This window comes from Amborella trichopoda, chromosome 12, assembly GCF_054954075.1.
Source record: "Amborella trichopoda isolate Santa Cruz 75 chromosome 12, AtrichopodaSantaCruz75HAP2 v2.0, whole genome shotgun sequence".
Classification (NCBI taxonomy): Eukaryota; Viridiplantae; Streptophyta; class Magnoliopsida; order Amborellales; family Amborellaceae; genus Amborella; species Amborella trichopoda.
Window position 1 is genome coordinate 32,046,300 of NC_142347.1, and position 23,607 is coordinate 32,069,906.

At 36.1% G+C, this 23,607-nt stretch overlaps 1 protein-coding gene across 12 annotated transcripts in view; it reads left to right on the forward strand.

The window, feature by feature from the left end:
- The first annotated feature begins 638 nt into the window (after positions 1 to 638).
- LOC18436596 (Calcineurin-like metallo-phosphoesterase superfamily protein) overlaps positions 639 to 23,607 on the forward strand; it is a 28,227-nt gene continuing 5,258 nt past the window's right edge. Inside the window, exons 1-7 of one of the 12 annotated variants that reach the window (XR_016045631.1) lie at positions 639 to 848; positions 1,728 to 1,778; positions 13,514 to 13,535; positions 13,748 to 13,862; positions 14,015 to 14,047; positions 22,085 to 22,174; positions 22,393 to 22,518. Coding sequence is in view for 10 of the 12 variants with exons in the window: in XM_020668719.2 (XP_020524378.1) it covers positions 669 to 848; positions 1,728 to 1,778; positions 13,514 to 13,535; positions 13,748 to 13,862; positions 14,015 to 14,047; positions 22,393 to 22,518 (527 nt within the window). In the remaining 2 variants the exon portion in view is untranslated. Of the gene's footprint in view, positions 849 to 927; positions 960 to 1,225; positions 1,246 to 1,427; positions 1,583 to 1,727; positions 1,779 to 13,513; positions 13,637 to 13,747; positions 13,863 to 14,014; positions 14,048 to 22,084; positions 22,175 to 22,392; positions 22,519 to 23,607 lie in introns of those variants that run through there. The other 11 variants (XR_016045632.1, XM_020668720.2, XM_020668721.2 and 8 more) reach the window with 11 other exon arrangements.

Genomic DNA, 23,607 nt, shown 5'->3' on the forward strand with positions numbered 1-23,607 from the left:
TGAAAGGCAAGTTCTATAAGACAATTATCGTACCAGCTTTACTCTATGGGGCGGAATGTTGGCCAGACAGAAACAATACTCATAGAATGAGTGTAGCTTAGATGAGGATGTAGAGATTGATGAGTAGCAAGACAAGAAGGGATAAAATTTGAAATGAATCTGAAGAATTTATGCGTGGCACTAATAGACGATAAGTGAAAGAGTAGATTTAAGTGGGCTGGCCATGTGTGGCATTGAATTAATTCAAGTGGAAGGACTTAAAATCTCAAAAGGTAGGTCCAAAATGACGTGGTTTGCAGTAGTTTGAAAAGATACAAGGATTTATGACCTGAGGGTATGACCATTAAAATAGTCGAATGACAGATCAAGATTCGTGTAGCCAACTCTAATTAATTAGAAAAAAACTACGATGATAATGATAGCTAGAACCCATCAACCAACTGCAAAAAAAATAAAATAAAATTTAAAATGCCTAAAAAAAGGCATCCCAATACATGCTCATATAATTTCCAGAGGATTCAACTTGAAGAACCCAAAATTCAAATTTTTTATTTAAAAATAATAGTCTATGGAGTAAAGCTGTACAGAGGCCATAGCATAGGCGGTCATATATATTAATCAACGGCAGTTGTATCAACAACAAGGCGGAGTGTGAGTTTTTTAAGCGGATGCGAGCTTCAAACTTTTCAACGTGCTTCTTCTTTGGCACCTCATCTTCCTCTTCTGCTGCCAACCCCATGACTCCCCCTCGCCCTCGCCCTCGCCCTCGCCCTCGCCCTCCCCCTCCCCCTCCCCCTCCCCCTCCTCCTCGCCTGCGCCCTGTTCGTATAGCAGTGGTAGGAGATGCTGTAAGTTACAATTTCTCTCTCTCTCTCTCTCTCTGTGTTCATTGAGACTTGACATGCATATTTATTTTCTATAACTAACAAGTCTAATTTTCGTATGTGGGGGAAAATAATGTAAATGTTTCACAAAATCGATGCCTTTTTCTTTTTCATTGGTCGTGTTTCTGAAATAATGTTTTTGGTTTTGATAATCCTTTAATTTTTGGTATTTCGTAATTTAATTGTCAGTCATTCTAATTGCTGCATTATTGAGGGCTGTTATCTCTCCGTGAAATCACAAACTCTCTCTCCTATTAATGTAACAAGTTGTGAAGGAAACTTGCTATGCTAACATTTCTCAATCTTTATTGTTTTGGATGTGGCCAAGTGTATATTGGATATGATGAAAGGGAAATATGAGGTATTCATGGGAATCTTGATTGAGATGATATGTGGGGATCTTTTTTAATTATCGAGTGCGATTAACAACATTTTCTATTTTCATTTTCTTCAAGTTGCCAGAATTACAAATTTATTAGATATCAACTTGTTTATTTAGTTAGGCTTGTTTTGTTCAGTGGTATGCTTGTTTGTGAGATGCAGTGTTGGAAAGATCGACTCGGGCCGGGTACTCAGCCCAGGCCTGAGTCCCAATAACTCGGGTGAGTCTGAGTTGGCTAGCTGGAGTAATCAAACACTGGTGAGATGGGTTGCTTCTTGCTCCACTGGCTAGTGTTTGGGACTAGTCATGTGCCATTGTATGTAGGAATGCCTTGGACCTAATTTCCTTTTAGTCTTATTTCCTTCTCTTTGCATTCTTTTGAAAACTGGCCAATGACAGATGTGAACTATTCATTCCTTGGAAATTCGCTTTATTTATTTATTTTACTTTTTATGTTGAAGCATGAATTTTGGGACTTGCGAGAAGATGGAAAAGCCATTGGTTTCTTGCAGGTATGTTCATAGCCTCTGCAAGTATATGGAATAATCAATTGTTGCATCATGTTTGGTTTTGGTTATCGCTATGAATGAGTCACTTGAAATTGCTCAGTTTTCATCATCTTCTATGCATATTCAATTTGTTTATTGGTTCTTTTGATTGATGGAATTGCTTCAAAATTTCTTCGATAATTGTCATTTCGGTCCTCAGATTGAAAATCATAGATAAAACATGGAATATCAGATTGATGTTAAGATGTTACAAGTCGCTCTTCATTTTTATTGTCGCTAACTATTTGTTGACGTTGTTTCTAGCTTCCAGGTAGGAAGCCTTTGAGAGAGTTATGAGATTTCTATGTTATATTCAGTTTATAATGTATACTTTTGGCTTGTTTTGTCATTCTTTGGAGGTATAAATATTGGCAATTCTTGTTTAGTTTATGCACAATGAGTTCATTACGTCTTTGTTGTATTCTTTATGGGTATATCACTTTATAAATTAATTCATTCTCAATGTTCAAAAATCCAGACTCGCCACCTAGGCGGCCAGGGTCCCAGGCCACCTAGGCAACTGGGTTGGTGCCTAATTCCTTAGGCGGCCCGTCCATTGAAGTTGGGCTCTAGGGGTTTGGTTGGAAGTCATACCCCACAAATTGTTCTTGGAAACCTTATCTAATGTCCTTGATACACAATTTTTTTTTTTTTTTTGACAAAAAAAAAAAAGAACTAAAACGATCAATAGATGGCCATTTCCCAAAATCAGCATTTGACATTATTAATTCATCAACACCAATAAACAAGAGAAAATGTACAAGAACAATGGAGCAAAAACAAAATGAGAAAAGAAAATCACATAATTTGTCCTTTTCAATCAAGAGACAAATATAAGACCAAATGACCAACCAATAAAATGCATTAAGATTAGGTTACCATTTCGATTAAGTTCTGTGAAATTTCATTAAGATTAGGTTACCAGATCTTAACAAAATGCCATTGGTCGCAAACCCAAACCCGCACATGAATAGGAAGCACAAATTCAAGCATAAACTTGGAATCAGTTATGAGACCAAAAAACAAATAAGCAAAAAAAAAAAAAAAATTCATATAAATCAACATACCCTAAACAAAAGATTTAAATCCACTAACCTTTCAAGAGAGGCAAACTGGAAAAAATCTTGGAAAACATTTTCAATCTTGGAAAAAAATACAAGTCTTGGAAAAGTTCGAAAAAAATTTCAATCTTGGAAACAATCTAGAATCTCTTTTTTTTAAGTAGTTTTTGTCTTGCTAAAGAGGGGCAAATTGGTTTTGGGGGATTGCAATGCTCCCCAACCCTTTCCCCTTTAAAGAGGGTAGAGAAGTACTTGAATGCCTTTGGTAGAGGGCCTTTTTTTGCCCATTGGCCAATGGCTTGAAGCGTGAAGCAAAACAAGATTTGTCTTATTTTTGAATTTTTCTCAGTAAATTTTAAGGATGTAGTTTTGGAATTTTTTGGGGGTTAATTTATAGGGGTTTTAAGTTCTTCTAGGGATCATAGGATTTTTTATATCTTTTAGAATTTTAGGAGATGTTTAGAGGAGGGACTATTCTAACCTCTTTTCAAACTTTACAATCTTTCGATATTCCTCCCATGGCCCCTATCTGGTTCCTTACTTTGGAAAGCCACCGTAGCTACAACCCTCTAGACGATATGGAAGGAACGCAATAATAGAATCTTCCAGGGGTCAATTTGCACCTACACATAAGATTAGGGACACCATAAGGGCCTCAATAATTTTTTGGGCCACAAACCACAACTACTTCAAATTCTTTCCCGCCTTTGTCTTCCAAGTGAATTAGGACAACATCCTCAGTTCAATACCGAGGAAGGTGCCACGCTCGGCTTTTTGAAGGCCTCTTGAGAGGGGCAGCATTAAGCTCAACTTTGACGGTTCTTCCTTGGGAAACCTTGTTCGACAGGAATTGGAGTAATTTTTAGAAATTTCGAGGGTCTCTCCCTCCTTTCCTACTACTTGCCTATTGGGATTGCCGACTCGACTGAGGTAGGATCCTGTGTCCTCCTCAAAGGTCTTAGATGCTTCGACAGCTCTTGGGGCTCCTCACTCTTAGTAGAAGGGGACTCCCAAAGTATCATCTCTTGGGCCTGTTCCACCACACAACCACCGTGGAGACTATGACATATCTTTGATAATCTTTATGATCTCTGAAGGCATACAAAAGTCTCATGGACTCATATATGGAGGGAGGCCAACCAAGTCGCCGATGATCTTGCCAAACTTGGAGGTGCCTCGGATATATCGCATTTATTAATTGTATTTGGTCGTGGTCGTTTTTTGGGTTCTGTGTGTTGCTTTCCCCCCTCTAGTTTCCTAGGAGTTTCTCATTTTTCTTTCCTTTAGTCACCCTCCTCGGTGACCTTTTTGTTGTTTTTCACTTTGGGAACTTTTTGTAACTCCTATTTCATCTATACAATGTTGACAATATATATAAAAAGAAAAAAAGGTTTGAGTTACTTGTTTTATTAAGGGTAAAAGTGTCACTATGAATTTTATTTCAAGTGAAAGGACTTATGGGGTATTCTTATAATATTTTAACTTAAGTCGGGGTAGTTTTGGTTTTTTTATCATTATGTAATAAAACGACATGGGGTGTTAGGGTTTAACACTTTTGGGACGTGAACAATAAAAACAGATTGTGAATGGTGCTAGCAAGCCCTATTTAGGGTTTTGAGGTCACTTTTTTATGCAAGAAAAGCCAGATCCACTCAGATCTTGTTTGTTTTGATGATTATTGAACTGTTTTTGCTTTTTTTTCGCTATTTTCCTTCAGAAAATTGGTATTAGAGCCAAGGTTTTCGATATCAACAAAGCTAGGAATCTACTACAAGTATAGGGATTTCTGCTCTTCGTCCAAGTTTCGCCAAACAGCCTAGAACTTGCTGATTTCAGCTAGGTTTTGTTGGTTCTCTTCCTAGGGTTTGTGAATTCAGTGAACTTATAGCAGTTAGAAGAGATTGAGGCAAAGGTATTCATATGGATCCACCTTGTGATGAGCAGGATCAGGAGATAGAGTATTTGAGACAACAAGTTCAAGAACTTACAAGGCGGCTTGCAGGCAGCGATAGTGGGCGAGGTGAAGTTCTCACTATTATTGTGCTCCGTGGGATGAGTCGAGTGAAGAGGAATATGATCAGAGGTATGGACGACAGTCAAACTCCATAGATTCAAATGTAGATATTCCTGATTTTGAAGGAAAGTCGCAGCCCAACGACTTTACAGACTGGTTAAATACAATAGAGAGGATCTTTGATTACTAGGATGTGCCAGAGAATAAAAAATTAAAGATTATTGTGATTACATTGAAGAAAGGTGCTTCGGTATGGTGTTTACAACTGAGAGCAGCAAGACGAGAGAATGGGAAAACCCAAAAGTAACACTTGGGAGAAGATGGAAAAGTAATTAAAGGAAAAGTATCTACCTGAAAATTATTTGCAGTCTTTATACCAAAAGATGCATGTGTTGCGCAAGGAGATAGGTCGGTGGATGAATACACAGATGAGTTTCACCTTTTGACTGCCCGTAGTGATGTGATTGTGCGGTAGGAGTAGTCCATGGCTAGGTATGTGAATGGACTGCGCCAATCAATCCAAGAAGTGGTAATTTGGTAGTGGCATTGGACCCTTGATGAGGTCTATAACCTTGCAAAGAGGGTTGAAACTCAGCAAAAATGATCCTCAAACAAATGGGGTGCAAGTACGAGTGATGGGGGAAATAGGGCAGCAGTCCATGGTGGTGATTTTGGAAGAAAAGGCGGTGTGACTGGTGCTGGTTCGACTCTTGCACTGCAGAACAGCCAACCAGCAAGGTGCCTTGGATAAAAAGGGGCTTTTTCAGGAGTGGGGCGACCCAATGGGGTTCTGGTAGCGGCATCAATTGCTACAAGTGTAGGAGGATTGGACATTTCTCATCATAGTGACCAGATCGCAAGTTATTTAACCTTTCTGAGGAGTTTTATGATGAGGAAAGTAAGCATTTTTTTGAAGGTGATCCCATCTACAATGAGCGGATCGATGAAGAGGATCTGGAAGTGACCTATAGATCATGGGGAGGCATTGGTGATCCGGTGCAGCATGATTGCACCCTGAGTAGTAGACGAGGCAGACTAGTTAAACCTGAAGAATTTTTCATCAATTTGTTTCCAAAATCAGCAAGGTATTGATTGGGACTCTCAACGAGTATTTGATGAGTGTTCAGATGAAGAAGGTAGTGATCTAATTTTTTATCAAGAACCCCATGAAAACAAGGAAGGTGTCAATGGTTGAGATGAAGATGAAAATGTTTTGGAAGAGGAAGTTGCTGATTTGGTTAGTGAACTAGGGGTTGGAGATGATCATCTCAAAGATGCTCCCTTGATATGTTTTAGGGCTAAACAAAGACAATTTGAGCAGGTTTAAGGGCTATATTTATGCAATATCAGCTGGTTAATGTGATTGAACCAAGTGTACATATCACGGTTGTTTCATCGACATATAATGACCCTTTTCTCGAGGGATTCTCAAAAGTGTTTGTGGATATATCAACTGATTTGCAAAGACTCAGTTTCAATGCACAACCATTGTATTTTGAGTGGTCCAACAACTCACAAGTCCCAGGACCGTGTTTTCAGTATTCTGGTTGAAGGAGGTTGCAGGACTAATGCAAAATTCATCTTAGTTTATTTCAAAACTCAAGCATGAGTTTTCTCCAACCAGGGGAGAATGATGCAAGACAAGATATGTTTTTTTTTTTTGAAATTCTCTTAGTAAATTTTAAGGATGTATTTTTTAAATTTTCTAGGGGTTTTAAGTTTTTCTAGGGATTTTAGGATTTTTATATTTTTTAGGATTTTAGGAGATGTTTAGGAAAATGGTTAGAATAGTTATAGCATTACTTGTTTTATTAGCGGTAAAAGCGTCACTATGAATTTTATTTTAAGTGAATTATAGGGAATTTTTATAATGTTGTAACTTAAGTGGGGGTAGTTTTGGTCTTTTTTATTATAGTGTAATAAAAGGACCTGGGGTGTTAGGGCTTCTAATACTTTTGGGTATGAACAGTAAAAACATATTGTGAATAGTACCAGCAAGTCCTATGTAGGGTTTTGGGGTCACTTGTTTTTGCAAGGAAAGCCAAATCCACTTAAATGTAGCCTGTTTCGATGGTTATTGAACTGTTTTTGGCCTCTTTTCTGTATATTCTTGCATCAAGGTGCCACCTAGGAGCTCGGGCAGCCGCAAGTGCCTAGGCACCTCATGCCTAGGCCACCTACCTAGCCCTCATTTGGTGCATTAATGGCTCCTGGCCTCCTAGCTGGCCAGGAGGGTGAGTTTTCGGACCTAGTCATTCTCTGATTTTCTGTACATATCTTGTGGAATCTATGGATGATATTTGGTTAATAGAAGGTTTGAGGCTACTTCTCAATCTATATTCAAACCTGCATCTCTTCCCACCTTCCCATGCTACCTTACTAGTCACCATAATCTCCTGAATCTACTTCATTTCCAACCCTTATTTCTTTTTCCTTGTTGTAATTCTCCTGCATTTTGTCTCTCTCTCCTCTCTCGCTCTATATCCCCCTGAAAGCCTTCAACTTAGGTAGTTTGAAAGATAACTCGTCTAACTTATTAACAAGGACCATTGACAAAAAACCACATTGGTTATCTATAGCCAAGCACTGTGGTCATCTTGATATACGTGTTCTCTTCCTCTGTTCATTTGGAGAGAATTATCGACTCTCACTGTACAATATTATGACTAAATATTCTTACACTAATAGATAATTGTGACTTTCCTTGTCATCGTAGGCCTGTGTTTGAACATAAAAAGGAGAGGCACATTATTGATAAAACGAAATCGAGTGGCAGAAAAGAATGAGGAAATAGAGACTATGACAAATAGATAAATAAAAAAGAAAAATCTACTTTACAGAAGGCTAAGGAACTTTTGAATGAAGATCCCTGATGTTATGTATGTTATTAACTCCTCATTTGTCCTGACATAGATATACAAATTCCTTAATATACAGAGAATGGATTTTGGCATTTTGAGGAATATATCGAGTTTACATATCTTAGAAGGGATTTTGGCATTGTGAGGAAAATATATTGAGTTTGCATATCTTAGACATCCCATTCAAGCTCAACATAAGACAAGGAGTGAAGGCATACAAGCAAGAGACTTTGTGGTGAAAAATAAGGATGGAATCAAGGAAACATGTCCATGGTTGATTATTCCCCAAGAAGTGAAATTTATTTAGTGATCATGTAATTGCATACAATATGAAATTAGATGAGAAGGTGGTGAAACAATTGCACAATCTATTTATACTTAAACCTTTCTGAATACACCCTAGAAGAAGAGAGGGAGAAGATTGCTTTGGAAAGCTCTAGTCTAAGATCAATAACACTAATCGAAAACATCCAGAAGATTGATTACCTGGAAGAAGAGAGGAGCTTGCAAATGAGAGGAGGCAGACATAGGAGGCAAGATCTTCTATACAACATTGCTTGAGCTGCTTGAGGAAGTCTATTGGCATGAAAGGTCAAAATTCAAATGGTTGAAAGAGGGGGACCACAATGCAAATTTTCTGTGCAATTCCAAATTACAGGAGTAGTAGCTTAATCTAGGGCTTCCCAATTGGAGGGAAGAGTTTCTAAGGTATGGAGGAAGTGGAATCAGCATTTGTACAGCACTTCTGCAAATTATTTCAGGCAGAAGGAAGACCAAAATTGTTACTTGAGAACCTTCCCTTGAAATATTTATCTCAGGGAGCGTGTTACAGGTTGAGAGACCCTGCGAGGAAGATGAGATCCGAGCAGGTGGCATTCAATTTAAGAAAGACCAAGCACCAAGTCCAGATGAGTTTTCCTTGGCTTTGTTGCAAGTGTTCTGGACATGGTAAATATGACATGTTTCAAGAGTTTTATCTCAAGGGCAAAGTTAATGTTGCTATAAACTCATCTTTAATACTAATCTCCAAAAAAAAGAGGAGGCAGAAGATATTAAAGACCTAAGACCCATTAGCTCACTTGGATGTATTTGTCAGATATGAAGTCCATACTCGTTGCCTATGAGAAGTGTCACCTCTAGCAATCTCACAACCACGGGCTGCATTTGGCAGGGTGACTGATACTTGATTGTGACATGGTAGCACATGAGTGCCGTGCACTCTAGATGCATAGATCAAATCCCAAGAAGAATATGCAAAGTTGATTTAAGAAAGCTTATGATCTTGTGGATTGGGCAATTCTTGATGTCAAGTTGAAGCTCATGGAGTTAAAATGGAGAAAGTGGATTTCAGGCTGTTTGTCCATGTCACATTTTCCAATGCTTGTCAATGGAGTCCCCAAAGGGATTATCCTGAGTTCAAGAGGACTGAGATAAGGAGACCCTCTCTTCCCTTTCTTGTTCTCTGTTGTGGATGGAGCTTCTAGTCAATTGCTAGTTGGAGTCTATGCTGCCGGACTCCTAACTGGATTCAAGACCTCCCCGACAGGCCCAATGGTTTCCTATTTGCAATATTAAAATGATATGTTTGTATTTTGGAATGCGAACAAGGAACAAATGAACAGCCTATGGTTGTCTTTAAGATAGTTTGAGGTGGATTTGGGGTAACCCCTACAGGCCCAATGGTTTCCTACTTGCATTATGAAAATGATATGTTTGTATTTTGGAATGCGAACAAGGAACAAATGAACAGCCTATGGTTGTCCTTAAGATATTTTGAGGTGGCTTTGGGGTAACAGTGACAATGTCCAAAACTAAATTGATGGGGATATTTTTACCTCAAGAAGAATCATAGGATTTAGCAAGATTGTAGGATATGGAGAATAAGTTGCCAAACAAATACCATTGTTTGTCAATGTGTTGGCAAACCTATGAAAGCTTTTTGTGTGTGTGTGTGCTTTTGGGGGGGAAAGGAATTATTATTATTTTTTTTGGGGGGTGGGGGCTGGGGTGTTGTGGAAAAACTTTTTTCATAGAAAACTAGCAGCATCGAAGTTTAGATTTTGGTCACTACAACCCAGATTGACGTTGATTAAGTTCGCTCTATCTAATGCGGATGTCTATTATGTGGACCACTATTCCATCTCCTCATCTGTTGTTAATATTACTGAAAGATGATACATGACCTTATTTGGGTGTTTGGATTAAGTAATAGAGATAAATTTCATTTTTTGAGTTGGCCATAAAATATACATAAGAAAAGAAGAGGAAAAATAAGGAAGTTAAGGATTCTATTAAGACATATTATTAACTTTAATATGTATATAACGATACCTTTTGTGAGGGAAAATAGACATAAAGTCAGTAGGGTCTTAAATACGAGAGAAAAGAGTATTAACTTTAACATTCACAACAGTTGGGACATGGTATGTAAGCCTAAGTGTAATAGAGGGCTGGGTATCCACAAAAGCAGGGAAACAAATACGGGTTTGCTATCCAAGCGGGGGTGGAGATTTTAGGACAGTCTGGTCAGTTATGGCTGCAGGTGATAGCAAGCATGGAATTGGACAACTTGGATGGTTGGTGGTGTATCATAGAAAAGGTAGCTACGATGGGGCGTGGAATGGTATAAGCAGCGGGAGATCGATATTTGAGGAGTATATGAGAATGCAGGTGATGAATGGCAGGCACACAAGGTTTTGGTTGGATTGGTGGATTGGATACCATACTCTGTGTGAACAATACACTGACTTGTTTGCTTTAGCTACTAGTCCAAATATCGCAGTTTCTGATACAGTGAGTGCTACAGTCCATGAGACCCACTGGACTCCAGGTATTACAGGTATCATGCATGCATTAAAAGTTGATAAGACTCTAGTCGTAATCAAGATGCTACAGGACTTGAATCTGGTCTCCTTCCAATCTGAAAGTAATGATAAGCTAATATGGCGGTCAGGTAGCAAAGGTTAGTTCTCAGTGAGGTCAGCGTACCAAATCATCAAAACCCCTAAGGAAACATCGTTAGCTCTTTTTTGGACCATCCCAGGACCACCACCAAAGATCCAAGCTTTCTCGTGGCTGGTGATTTTGGACAATTGGTTAACTAATGATCATTTAATTAATGGAAAAGGCTTCTGTGAGCCAATGGGCTCACAAGAAAAAATGAGTCCAATGGCCCAGATTGAATCTTGGCCGATCTAACGATCACGGATGCCCGATAGTGTTTGAATTTTAATTTTTTTTCTACAAATCCAAATCACTTGAAATTTTAGAAGTGTGTTGATTAAAAATAGGTGAATATTCGAAAAATATTAAAAAATTATTTTACATGAAAAAAGACCAAAATACCCCCATAAATTTTTGGGGGTATTTTGGTCATTTTTTATATTGCCGATTATTTTTTTTATATTTTTATTAGGTGCAGCTTGATGAGAAGAATATTCACCTAAAAATTCAAGTGATTTAATAGTAAACCACTATTGTATTACAACCTTATCTAAAAGATTAATGTATTTGAGGTTTTGGAGTAGAGGCTTTTCTAAAGTGTTACACTGAGATTCTCCTTCCAAAGCTTTTGGGAGAGTGTCTTTTACCTCGGTGGTATGAGTTTATGAGGATATTCATTTATTAAGTCATTAAATTCTTCTTCAGTATTTAATTCCTCTTTTCTTTCCTAGGAAGTAGTAGCTATTTCTAGGACTTGAGCTCTCCTTTTAAGAGTTATTAGCTCATTGTGAGCTTCATTTAGTTCATGTTACAATTCGGGTACTGAGTTTTATTCTGAATTCTTCTAAGAATATCTTGAAAGCTATATTCCTCTTTTTTTGGCATAAGAGAAGTCTTGGGTGTAGTAGGCTGGATGGATTTTTGGCCATGTTCATGTATTGGATTAAGGCTTCCTTTTTAGCCTATGGATTATTAATTTTATCGATTAAGTCAATGATTAAATTTTCTTGTTTTGTCAAATCATGAAAATTTAACAAAATAAAATTTAAGTAACACATCGGTAGTACTGCTAAGGTTTTGCCTTTATTAATTTTGAAACATTATTCAAACGGAATTAGGCAAAAGGTCCTCTCGATTAAAATCATGGATATGAACGGTTTAAAGTCAAACAGAACAAACTCCTCTCGATTAAGTCTTGCAGACTTCCTTAGCTAGACTACCGATGGATAAAGGCAAAAGGCCACTCCTACACAAGGAGAAGAAAGAAGGATTCCTTAAAGAGGGAAAGGAAATTGTATTGGGACCTAGACGATTGGAAAATTAAAAGAAAAAATGTTATGACACAATAGGGATGTACCTTGTTTGAACCTTTTGATGCTTTGGTTTATGAAGCGGCTTTCACAGACATGAACTTACCATAGTGGATGGTGTGGTTGTTGGGCATGTGTTTCCATTGTGTGTTGGTTCGTAGTCATGGGAGTTGTGATTTGCAACACACACATATTTTAGGCTGCCGTTGCATAAATAACAATGTTTATGGATCATATGCTTTTATTGTTTCATATGATAGTCGATAAGATTGTAGTACTGTTACTGAAATATTGGCCAAAAAAGAGGTGGTAAAAAAGGCATTGAGAATTTTCAAAAGAATGCGGAAAAAATAACGGACCCAACTGTGTAGCATCATTTGGGACATGTCTGACAACGTCAGGCAGGTTAAATTTGAAGGTTTAGAGGAAAACGTCATTATTAAGAACCTGACCAAGGATGGTTTGGAGCTTTGATTTATGATAAGATTGTAGTACTGTTACTGAAATATTGGCCAAAAAAAGAGGTGGTAAAAAAGGCATTGAATTTTCAAAAGAATGCTCAAGATTGAGCATTAGGAGAGGATCTCTGGAAAAAATAAAGGACCCAACTGTGTAGCATCATTTGGGACATGTCTGGCAATGTCAGGCAGGTTAAATTTGAAGATTTAGAGGAAAACGTCATTGTTAACACCCTGACCAGGGATGGTTTGGAGCTTTGATTTATGATATTCGTGCGACATAGGAATACTTTTGAGGATGATTTAAGTAAAATCTGGATGATGAAAAATGTTTTTGTTTTCTTTGATGCCATGGCAAGCTCGAGAGTGAAAATTATAATTCATCAAGAGACTGGAATTAGAATATGGGTGTACTGCATATGCACCAATTGAGGGAATAGAACATGGGCGAATGTCCATGCTTAAATGTGCCATCCTTCAGGACATAATTTTTGTACTATAAATCACACATGATGTGTTATTTGTTCTTAAAGTTTCCGCTATGCAAGATGTTTTTGAAAGTATATTGTCTCCAATTGTTTAACAGCGTTCCTAATGGTTAAATATTTTCTTTAGTTCCATGCTTGAGAACAATATCTGTTTGTATGGAGACAGTTTGTTTCTTTAAAATATAGTCCAGCTTCTGTGTACAGCTACTCCCCCAACCCCTCCTTCCCCCACTCCAGGAAAATAATCTGAAAAAGAAAAATACATTTATGAATTTTTATAATGATATTTGGCCATCTTGTGGCCCTGTCCATTCTATATTTGTTGCTTCCCTTAAAATCCACTTCCTCTTTTCAGGTGTCTAGTAAACTAAGCATCGATTGTGGTTGACTTTTGTCACTTTTACCATTGTAATAAAAATAAGTTACTAAGAATTTGAAAAATCTATTTTGATTTCTTCCATATGGCAGTATTTAGAAAGGTGGTATTTCTTGCTTTTACAATTATTGTAATTAATGCTTTCTGTATGTTAAGTCTGATTACTTATTATTTATATGGAACTGCAGGCTGATTTGATACTACTTACAGGCATGTGTTTTCCCTTTGCCATCCAATTCCGCCCTTGATGCTTTTGACGGAGCTATTATGTGGTTTGGGTGTTCCCAATTTCCAAAAGTTTGCATGGATTGGTGCTCGCTGGATGCTTTCCATAATTTCCAGAGCTCCACTAATATATTATTGGGTGAATGAGCTCCACTAATATAAGGATCTCAGTCATTTAATTTGTGTTTCTTTTTCAGGCGACTTTGGTAATGAAAATGTTGAACTTGTTAAAAGCATAGCAGAACTTAAAGCCCCCAAAGCAGCAATTCTGGGGAACCATGATGCTTGGTATACTCAAAAGTTTTCAGAAACGTGAGCTTCTATTTACCTTGTATCCCTGTAGGCCATATCCATTCCTTTTGCTGCATTTTTTTGTCCAGCAGGTGCTTTGGTTGAAAACCTTTTTTTGGTCTCTCAGATTTAGGTTGCTTCAGCCTGATTTCATTTTGTTTTGTATTTTGCAGGAGGTTGGACGGTGTGAGGGCTCAGCTGGAGAGGTGAGTTTCTCCAAACCATGCTTTTTGATGGGTTTAAGTATTTCTTGCTAGTTACATGGGAATTGGTGAAAATATTAGCTGAATGGAAACATGGTCATTTATGGGAAAGATATTTCCTCAGATGTGTGTTTTTTCGAACATATAGCAAACCAGTTGCCAAATTTGTGGGGATATCTATTCTTTTGGTTCAGCTCATGTTTTTTTTCCCTTCACTTTGTCTCTTGACATTGTATCCGTAATTTTTTTTCTCACATCACTTCCCCTAGTTTTCTAACTGTTCTCCCAAGTTCCGACATGTTTCCCATTTGGTTTCTTGATATCCGAACAATTCTTGTATTGTCATGTTTTCCATGTGCATTCCTACTGCGTTCTCATTTGTTTTCTCATAAACTAGTATCAAGGTCCTTATGTCAGTTTCAGTTCTCATTGAATGCAAGGATATTATGATTTTTAACAAATTCCTCACTTCTCATACTTTAAGAATGGGAAACATGTTTTATGAAGCAGAAATTATACATCGCTATCAAAATGATAGTTTTCAAACGGAGAAGAAACAAGTAGTCAAAACATTGATGGACATGACCCTTATTCTTCCTAATTATATGAATTAATAGGTCATGTGACTGGTTCTTGTTGGATATGAAGCAACACGGAATCTCCTCTTTATGGATTCTTTGATCTGGGAACGCAGAGGCCCATCTGTGAATTTCTGACCTCGTCTACCTCTAATTTTACCCTAGGGTGATTCAAATATGCATGAATGGTTCTACTTAGTAAGCCTAAATTTAGGTATTTCCCTAATGTAGGATCAACGGGCTTGGCTCCTACACGAGTGTATTATGCAAGTGGTAGGAAAGAGAGGATTCAGGTAGTTTTGAAGTTCTATTTAGGTTTGGATTTGGGAGTTTTAAAAGGGTTTAGGTTTCCTATAAAGTTTAGGACATAGGATTTTAGATGTATTGAGGGTGTGGATGATAGGAGGTCTAAAGGGGGTGGACGCACTGAAAATTCGTTGGTAGCCAACAACCGACAAATACAACCACATTTTAGAGAGAGAAACAAATAGCTGAGAAGAGTAAGAAGAAGGTACGATCGCGGAGAGTTGAGGTTTCTTACTGTGCACCACACGAGAAATCAAAGAGAAAACACAAGAGAAAGTTTCTACATCAATATTTCTTTTCCATTCACCAAAACATAACCCTCTCCTCTCCTTTTTACAATTGATGTTGCTTCCTTTTTATACACTTACAACTTGCTTTCTAAAACTCCATACAAAAAATGAAGTCCACCAGTTCCACATTAATCCTAATAGGTGGCTTCCATATCACATGAACCACATCCTTATCAAAATATAAGGAAACAATTTATTCGAAAGAAAAGAAAAATGCTAACTTATCCTTCCTAAAAGAAAATGAAACTTCCCTAAAAAAATGGAATTCATCTTCCTAACAAAAAAAAAAAAAAAACGATGCTAATACTATTTCTAAAAAATTGAAAATGTACCCATAAAAACAAAAAAGAAATAATTAAGTCCCCTAAAAATTGAGAATAAAAATATTGAATCCATCCATCTCTTGATCTACATTATCTTCCTTGGTTGGAGAAAACTCGTCATCGAGTTTTGAAATAAGTTAAAATAAATTCTATGCAAATCGTGCAACATTTTGGATCCGAATATTGAAACACGATCTTGGGACTTGTGGGTTATTGCAAATCAAAACCCAATCATTTTGCATTGAAATTGAGAAGCCATTGAGGAAAAGGTCGCTGTATGTCGATAGAGCCAGTTCAACCACCTAACCTTGCCGAAATTGCTTACTCTCAACCCTAGGACACACCACATGTGCATCTTTGAGATGAGCACTAGATTCAATGGTTGAGCCAACTTCACTTATTGATTTTCCTTGGAGTCCATCTTTTCATTTATTAAATATCAATTCGACCACAAAATCTTGATCATCTTCACAGATTGGATCTCCAACAAGATCTTGTTCTTCATCTGAGTATACATCGAAGTGGAGGTGAATCACAATGTACAACTTACTGATTTTTGATACACCTACGCCAAAATCAAAATTGTTCTTCTTCAAAATCATGTAAATCAACTTTGATGTTGAAATCCCAAGATCTACTCTCTGGAACACGAGGCTCTGGACGCGAGTGGAGAGTAAGAGTTTTATGCTTGAGGAAGGTTGAGTTCTCTTTATCCCTAATAAGTGGCTTCCATATCACATGAACCACATCCTTATAAAAAATATAAGGAAAAACTTTATTCAAAACAAAGAAAAATACCAACTCAACTTATCCTTCCTAAAAGAAAATGAAACTGCCCTAACCAAAAAAAAAAAAAAGCTAATCCTATTTATAGAAATTGACCCTAATAAAAAAAAAAAGAAAATACACCCATAGAAAAAATAAAGAAGTAATTAAGTCCCCTAAAAATTGAGAATAAAAATATTGAATCCATCCATCTCTTGATTTGCATCAGGGGCAGTATTTAGGATGTCTATGGGGAAGAGTTTGGTGATTTTAAGGTTTGATGGGAGTTTAAAGTTTCTGAAATTTAGCATTCTCGTAAGATGAAATAATAAAGGAGTGTATCTGAGGTTGGTTATATGATTTAGGGGCTGTTTTCTTAGGGTTTAAAAGAGCTTTTGGGATAATGGAGGTGAATTTTGCTCAATTGTTGGTAGGGTGGAGAGAGAGAGAGAGAGAGAGAGAGAGAGAGAGAGAGAGAGAGAGAGAGAGAGAGATGGAAGACAAAGGAGAAAAAAAAACTTGAACTTGTACAATGAGGCAACACCTTGTACACATTAGGAGAGTTAAAAATGTGATAGCGTCAACATCTACCAGAATGTACGGTTCATGGTCATGCAAAAGAGGTGTCAACACCTTAGTATGGAACCAGCACCATCAAACAAAAGCAGACTTGATCCTCAACCCAATCTCTTCAATTATTGGGCTTTGGCCTAAATCTCCTTTTGTAGAGGTAGGAAATTAGGAATCTCTTATCTTGCTTTAAATGGAAGTCAAGTGATCCCTAAATCTTTCTTAAGTCTATCATTTCGATTATTAGAAAACTAGATCCTTTATATTTTTTGAAAACTAGCCCTAAAATTAGAAAGGAAACATCGTTAGGACCCGGTTTCTATGCGGCCAAGCCTGCATATGTAGAAATGTGGGCTTCTTAATAAATCTATTTTTGTGATGGATTTTAAGACTTAAATTTGATAGACATGAAATCTCTAACATGGAGATCATGAATAAGAATAAATAAATACATTTTTAAAATTAAAAATAATAATTCGAGTAAGAAAACATTTGGATCGTTAGTTTCCATTGTTTTTAGATGGAACACCTATTCGCATCCATCTTAAAGATGGATGCCTTACACTTTCTGGACCGCATATGTAGAATTGCAGTCCAGCCTGCATGAAACAATTTTCCACATCTTTAAGAACACTTCTGACCAAACAAAAAAAAATTCGGCTTACTAAAATATAATCAAGTCTCAAACATTCTTAATTAATCCTAAAAGTCAATTAAATTTTCAGCTGACTTTCAACCAAGATTTTAGTAGTCATAGATCTTAGAGAGACCTTCAATTCGAAATTTGAATAACCTCAAACAGTCACTCAAGTGAAAAGTTATGCCTTTCAAAAGCAGTATATATCGCTCCCTTCATGTTGGCCTAACTTGGGAAACTGATTACAGGTCAACCGGCTCTTTAATGGGCTATGTCCCGGCTGCTACTAGGTCTCTAAATGGGCCTGCCTTGTGTCTTTATTTTGCATGAGAACATCTCGCATTTGTAGTCAAGGTCAACAACTGGTATGGTTTTTCCATTGAATTGGTACATTGCCACTTGGATCCACCAAGAAATAACAATTAATACTCAAGTCACCTTTGACAAATAGTCGAGTACTATGCCATAGTTTTCATTCCTAAACAAGTCAAGCTTGTGTTTGGTTAGTTACTTTCAAGTGCTTACGATTTACCTCCTAATCAGTGGTTTTCGGGCGAGTTTGAGTAACTCGCCTTAGTTCAGTCCTATTTTTAAAAAAACAAAAAATGGTAGAATACATATATAATATAATCCTCGTGCATTTAACATTAATTGCTGAATGGCATAGTGGATAGACTAGTCACCTTTGGGCGCCACTTTCATGAGGGATCTTGGGTTCAATTCCCATGAACCCATTACACGTCAAAAATAAAAATAAAAATGAAGGCAACATTAAATTGGGGGGATTCAAACCCATTTTGTGACATGCGATGTGCATGAGCACTGTCCAAAAAGCCTTTGTGCAACTGCCAACTTAAAATGGACATATTAATTTATACAAACTATAAAAATCATGCACATCCAAAAAGCCTTTGTGCAACTGCCAACTTAAAATGGACATAATAATTTATACAAACTATAAAAATTTGGTGTACACTGTAATCGGTGGAAACTCGCCTTGCCCTTAAGGCGAGGCTGAGATACTCGGCCGATTCCGAGTGGCCTTGGCCGAGTCTCAGAACAGTGCCCTTAATCATAGCAATAAAACTCAATACTAACCAATGTTCTAAACAACGGCCAGGCTAGCGCATAGGAGGGCTATGTGGGCTTGCCTAGGCAGGTGACATGGGCGCCCCAGGGACTATGCCCACCTAGGGGCGAAACGAGGGGCATTTTTAGTAAGTTCCTCCCTTGAAAAGGGAAATGATTCTGATGATGAGGGGCTCGACTCTGATGCATATGATGCAGCTGGCCTTATTTTTCTGATGATAATTGAAGACCCTTTGAGTCTTCAAGTCTATATTTCTTTCCATTTTTTTTCCTCCTCTTATGTGTATGAAGTATGGAATATGGACTAGGATAGTAATCATGGTAATAATATGGACTAGGATAGTAATCATGGTAATAACATAGTAATCATTATGTGTATGGGTTAATAAGAAGTGTGCTTTATGGTGTTTGGGTTGGGCTTTGGACTATGGGGTATGGATTAATTGGATTATAATTTATAATTTGTGAATTGTGACTTGTGAGTTTGTGGCTATATGATTACTAGCGAAATGCACATGCTCCGTATATGTTTTTAGAAGCACGAGGCATATAAATAAGTGTAATAACTAAAAAACTCTAAAAGCATGTAAAAATTATAATATTATGCTTCCCAAAATGAGATATCAAAATGCTGGTATTACAACATAAACTACAAAAAGAATATGTAAAAATTTAAATGTCATGCCTCCCAAAAATCAGGATGCCTCCCAAAAATCAGGACTATGTTAATTTCTAATTTTCAAATATTAAAAATCAGAAAATAAGAACTGTGTTAATTTTATTCAAAAATCTAAAAGTAAGAACTATGCTATTATTATGAATAAATTGTCTCTTAATTTTACATTTTCAATATCCAAAAATTAATAAAAACCTTGATGAATTAAAAATTAAAATTTCGAAAAGAAGGATTAATTTATTTTCTAAAAAATAACATATTTCCTAAATTCAAATTCATAAAACATAATAAAAATATAATATTCCTAGTACTAATTATAGGGCCATTAACAATTAATATTATTATCATTATTAGGATGATGATTACTTATTTACTTATAGTATTCTCATAATTGGTAACCAAAAATCATTGATAACAAATGATTTTTCATTGATGATCATTAGTAAACCGGTATTATCGGCATTGAGTATATGAATTTTAAAAAGCCTCTATAACAAATCAAGTAATTCATTCTTTACTTTATACATCCATATAATTACAAAAGATTTAAAGTATAACTATGAATCGAATAGACATATAAAATATGTGATTGCAATTAAAATCATTGCACAATCAAAGGGTTTAACATCGTTGGGTGTAGATATTAAAAAACAAAAAGAAGAAAAAAAAAGTGAAGCCCTCAAATTCAGAGAAAAATTTGAAAATCCTAATTACAAAAAAAAAAAAGCATATGCAAAAACCCTACGAAACACTTGAAAAATAAAGAACTGACTATCAAAATGTTTCAGAAAAAAATTTGAAAATTCAAGTTTAGAGTGAAATCCATGAAACTTCGGTTGTGTATGTAAATGGCTTACTTTACAATGAGAAAAGACGTACAAACCTTGAAAGAGTACCCATTGAATCAGACTAATCTTTTTTTTAAGAAAAAGGCATTATAAACTTTGTTAATTAGCATGTGGATGAATTGTTTCAAAGGAATTCTTTAATTTAAGAAAAGAAACAAATACATAGAATTTCACCAACCTCACAGAATGTAAAAATAGGATCCTGTTGAGACAGAGTAAAGAAATCTTTGGTTATTGTTCTTCTTTAACTTATAAATACAACAATAATTGGAATAAAATAAATTAAAATACACAAAAGAAAAGAGGAAAAAAAAAGTACCTACAAATTCAAAAATAAATTAAATAAAATTATTTATGAGCAAGAAAATATGATTTATAATCCTTTAGTTGTGGTCAACCCTCATTTCTTGTTGTTCATGATTTAGCATCATGTAACAATTCAAAAATCCAAAATTTATCTGAAAATTAAATATCTAGATTTTAAAAATTCAAAAAATTGCAAAAACTATTAGCCTCCCAACGATTTTTATTTAATAAAAAAAATGTCTCAACAATTTCAGATTTTTGAAAATCTGAAGTTAATTTTAAAATTACATTTATGGGTTTTTTTTTAAAAATTCCAACAGTTATATTTATCCAAAAAGGCCTCCCAACAATTTTGGATCTTGAAACTACAAAATTTATTTGAAAATTGAAATTTCAGATTTAAAAAAATCCAAAAATTCTATTTAGTGTCCCAACAATTTCAAAATCAATTGTGGATTTTCAAAATCCAAAAATTGCATTTTAGCATCTCTGAAAATTTTCAGATTTCAAAAATCCAAAGTTTACTTTTTAATTAAATTTTGAATTTTCAGCATCCAAAAATGTCATTTTCCTGCTAGATCACGATTTTTGTTGAATTGGGATATTGAAAATCCAAAAATTTTATGACGGAAAACACTAAAAATTAGAGGCCTCAACTACCCTTGAAGATCTGAAAATCCGTAAATAAAATTGGGATCTTGAAGATCCGGGCAATTTTGGAACCACCAAAAAACTTTAGTATAAATGTAATAACGATAAATTGTGGATAAATTTTACATCATGTTGAATAAATCAAAATATTGAGATATTTTTTTCTTATTTTTACAATTAATTTAGGCCATTAACATGGTTGGGAAAGAGAAATCAGAATTCTTACACGCTAGTATGAGAGAGAGAGATCTTACACGGTAGTGTCCTTTTGCTTGAGGGCAAGAGAGGTTTATCCATTTGAGTTATATACATATAATGCTCTGTAGATGGAGTGCACCCCTTCCAAGCGGTGAAATAGTAATTGTCATTGCACGCTTATTGGATGCACAAAAGAAAATGATTACTCCATTCCATCCGACATGGACCACGTTATGAGATGCCACATACAACATAAATCAAGTCATGCTTTTATAGTAAAGAATATATTTTCCTTGTGACTGTGTTAGTACTTGGTACTGGCAGTCTAGTCTAGTAGTAGTCTACTATTGAATTTGAATCTTGGATTATATTTTCCTAATTTTCTTAATGTGCTATCAACTAATTATCGAAATCTCAAATATTTTGGTTTGTCTTTGGAGTGTGGATTGATTCAACATAAAAAATGCGTTAAAAATGCCTCAATATGCTTTTTTTACACGCAATTTGGACCTAAAACGGTTCTTTCAGATACCTCGCACTCTTGTTCTTCCACTTGGGCTGCTCAGAAATCTGGGCTTTAGCCCTGGCAGCCTCTTAAGCGCTGTGCATCAGGACCCCCCGGCTGCCTAGGTGCCGCCCAGCATTTTTTGGAACATTGATACTAACAAAGTCATTGTTGATTGAGATCTTTCCAATGTAAACGATTTGTAGTTTTTTTATGAGCAGCATTAAGTCGCTTTTAGTTATGTATACGTTATTATTTGTATGAAAATCTTTTCTTACAACAGTGTTTGCTTTGCAAGAGGTAGACTGTCTTTTGATGATGAAACTTGATTTCATGAATGGTGCCCACAACAAAATGAAGTATTTACCAAGTGGATTCTGTTCTCATGGTAAATAATGTTCCATCCATTTGGCATATTCAACAGATTTTTAGATAATATAATGAAGTCTCATCTCCTTGCTATGCATTATTTGACCAATTTGTATCTATAGGCTCAATTGTGTTCAAAGAGTTTTCTATGGATGAGTCTCTTTGAGTTTGGGAAATTCAATCTAGAGCTAAGGCTGACTTTTTAAGAGGCACTGACATGGCATTTATCTCATGTAGCCTAGGTGAGGCACACGTTGGCTATGACCGTTTGGACTTCCCGGAGATAAAGATCAGTGTTGTTGGTGGACGCCCATTTTCTTCTGGAGGTGGCCAACTTTTTCGCCGCAAACTTCTTTCTTCAAGGTTGGTAAAAAAAATATGTGCATTCAGTGATAAAGTAATTCTTCTTGACATTCTATATCATTATGTTTAGGCCCCGTTCGGATGCACTAGTATTCATATCATAGAAGTAGCCATGCTTGCCTTCATGAGCAAAAATTTTGCGTCTCTTTTTGGGATTTAGAGGGAAAACATTTTTTTCAGTCTTATGGGTGTTTCGGTGGTGTTTTGTTGATAAGTGGGGTTGTAAAAAGTAGGCTCGACATGAATGGCCAAGCCAAGGCCTTAGAAAAAGGCGTTATTCCTAAAATTTTGTGCATCTAAAGGGATCCTTATTGTTGGCATATATTGAAGAAACCAATCTTATGACACATTTTGTGTTATTTTGCATCTATGAATTACTCATGTTTAATGAAAAGGAGCTGATATCAACTATATCATTTGAATAATCTTCTTAAAATTTCATGCAATTTATTGGAATAGTTTACATTTACAAATCTTGAATTAGAAAGTTGTGGTTTTCTTGAACTATTGTTTTCTGGACTTGTAGTAGCATGCTTCATGTCAAATTATCCTTTCACACAGTTTGAATTGTCGACTATCTCTCTTTCAAGATTACAAAAAATGATGTGCTTTCATGGATAAAGTTATGGGAATGCTTGATGCATACCTTGAAGCTAGATTGGGATATTATGCCTTTTTAAGTGGCAATGCATTGTTATGTACCTAGCTGTGGGAGACAGTTTCTGTTAAAAGTGTACCTTTTGGTTTATGTTGAGTTCTATTTGTTAAGTTGGGATATCTTAAATTTTAGAGATGCAGCAAGACCCCATTATAGTGAATTAAGCCAAGAGAAAATACTTAATTTTTTTTCTCTTTTCACTACAATACACTTCAAAAGTACATGGATCTTACATCAAAATATGGCAATAAATAATTTCCAGCCACCAAACTTGGCTTTTCATTCACTTAAAAAGGAAGGATACAACTCTATTGGGCCCCTTGACAAACTCCAAACACATGATACACCATGGTGATTGAATAAATATAGACAATATTCAATTACTACAAAATGCGCCACCATACCAATTGTATTGCCAAATTATACATCAC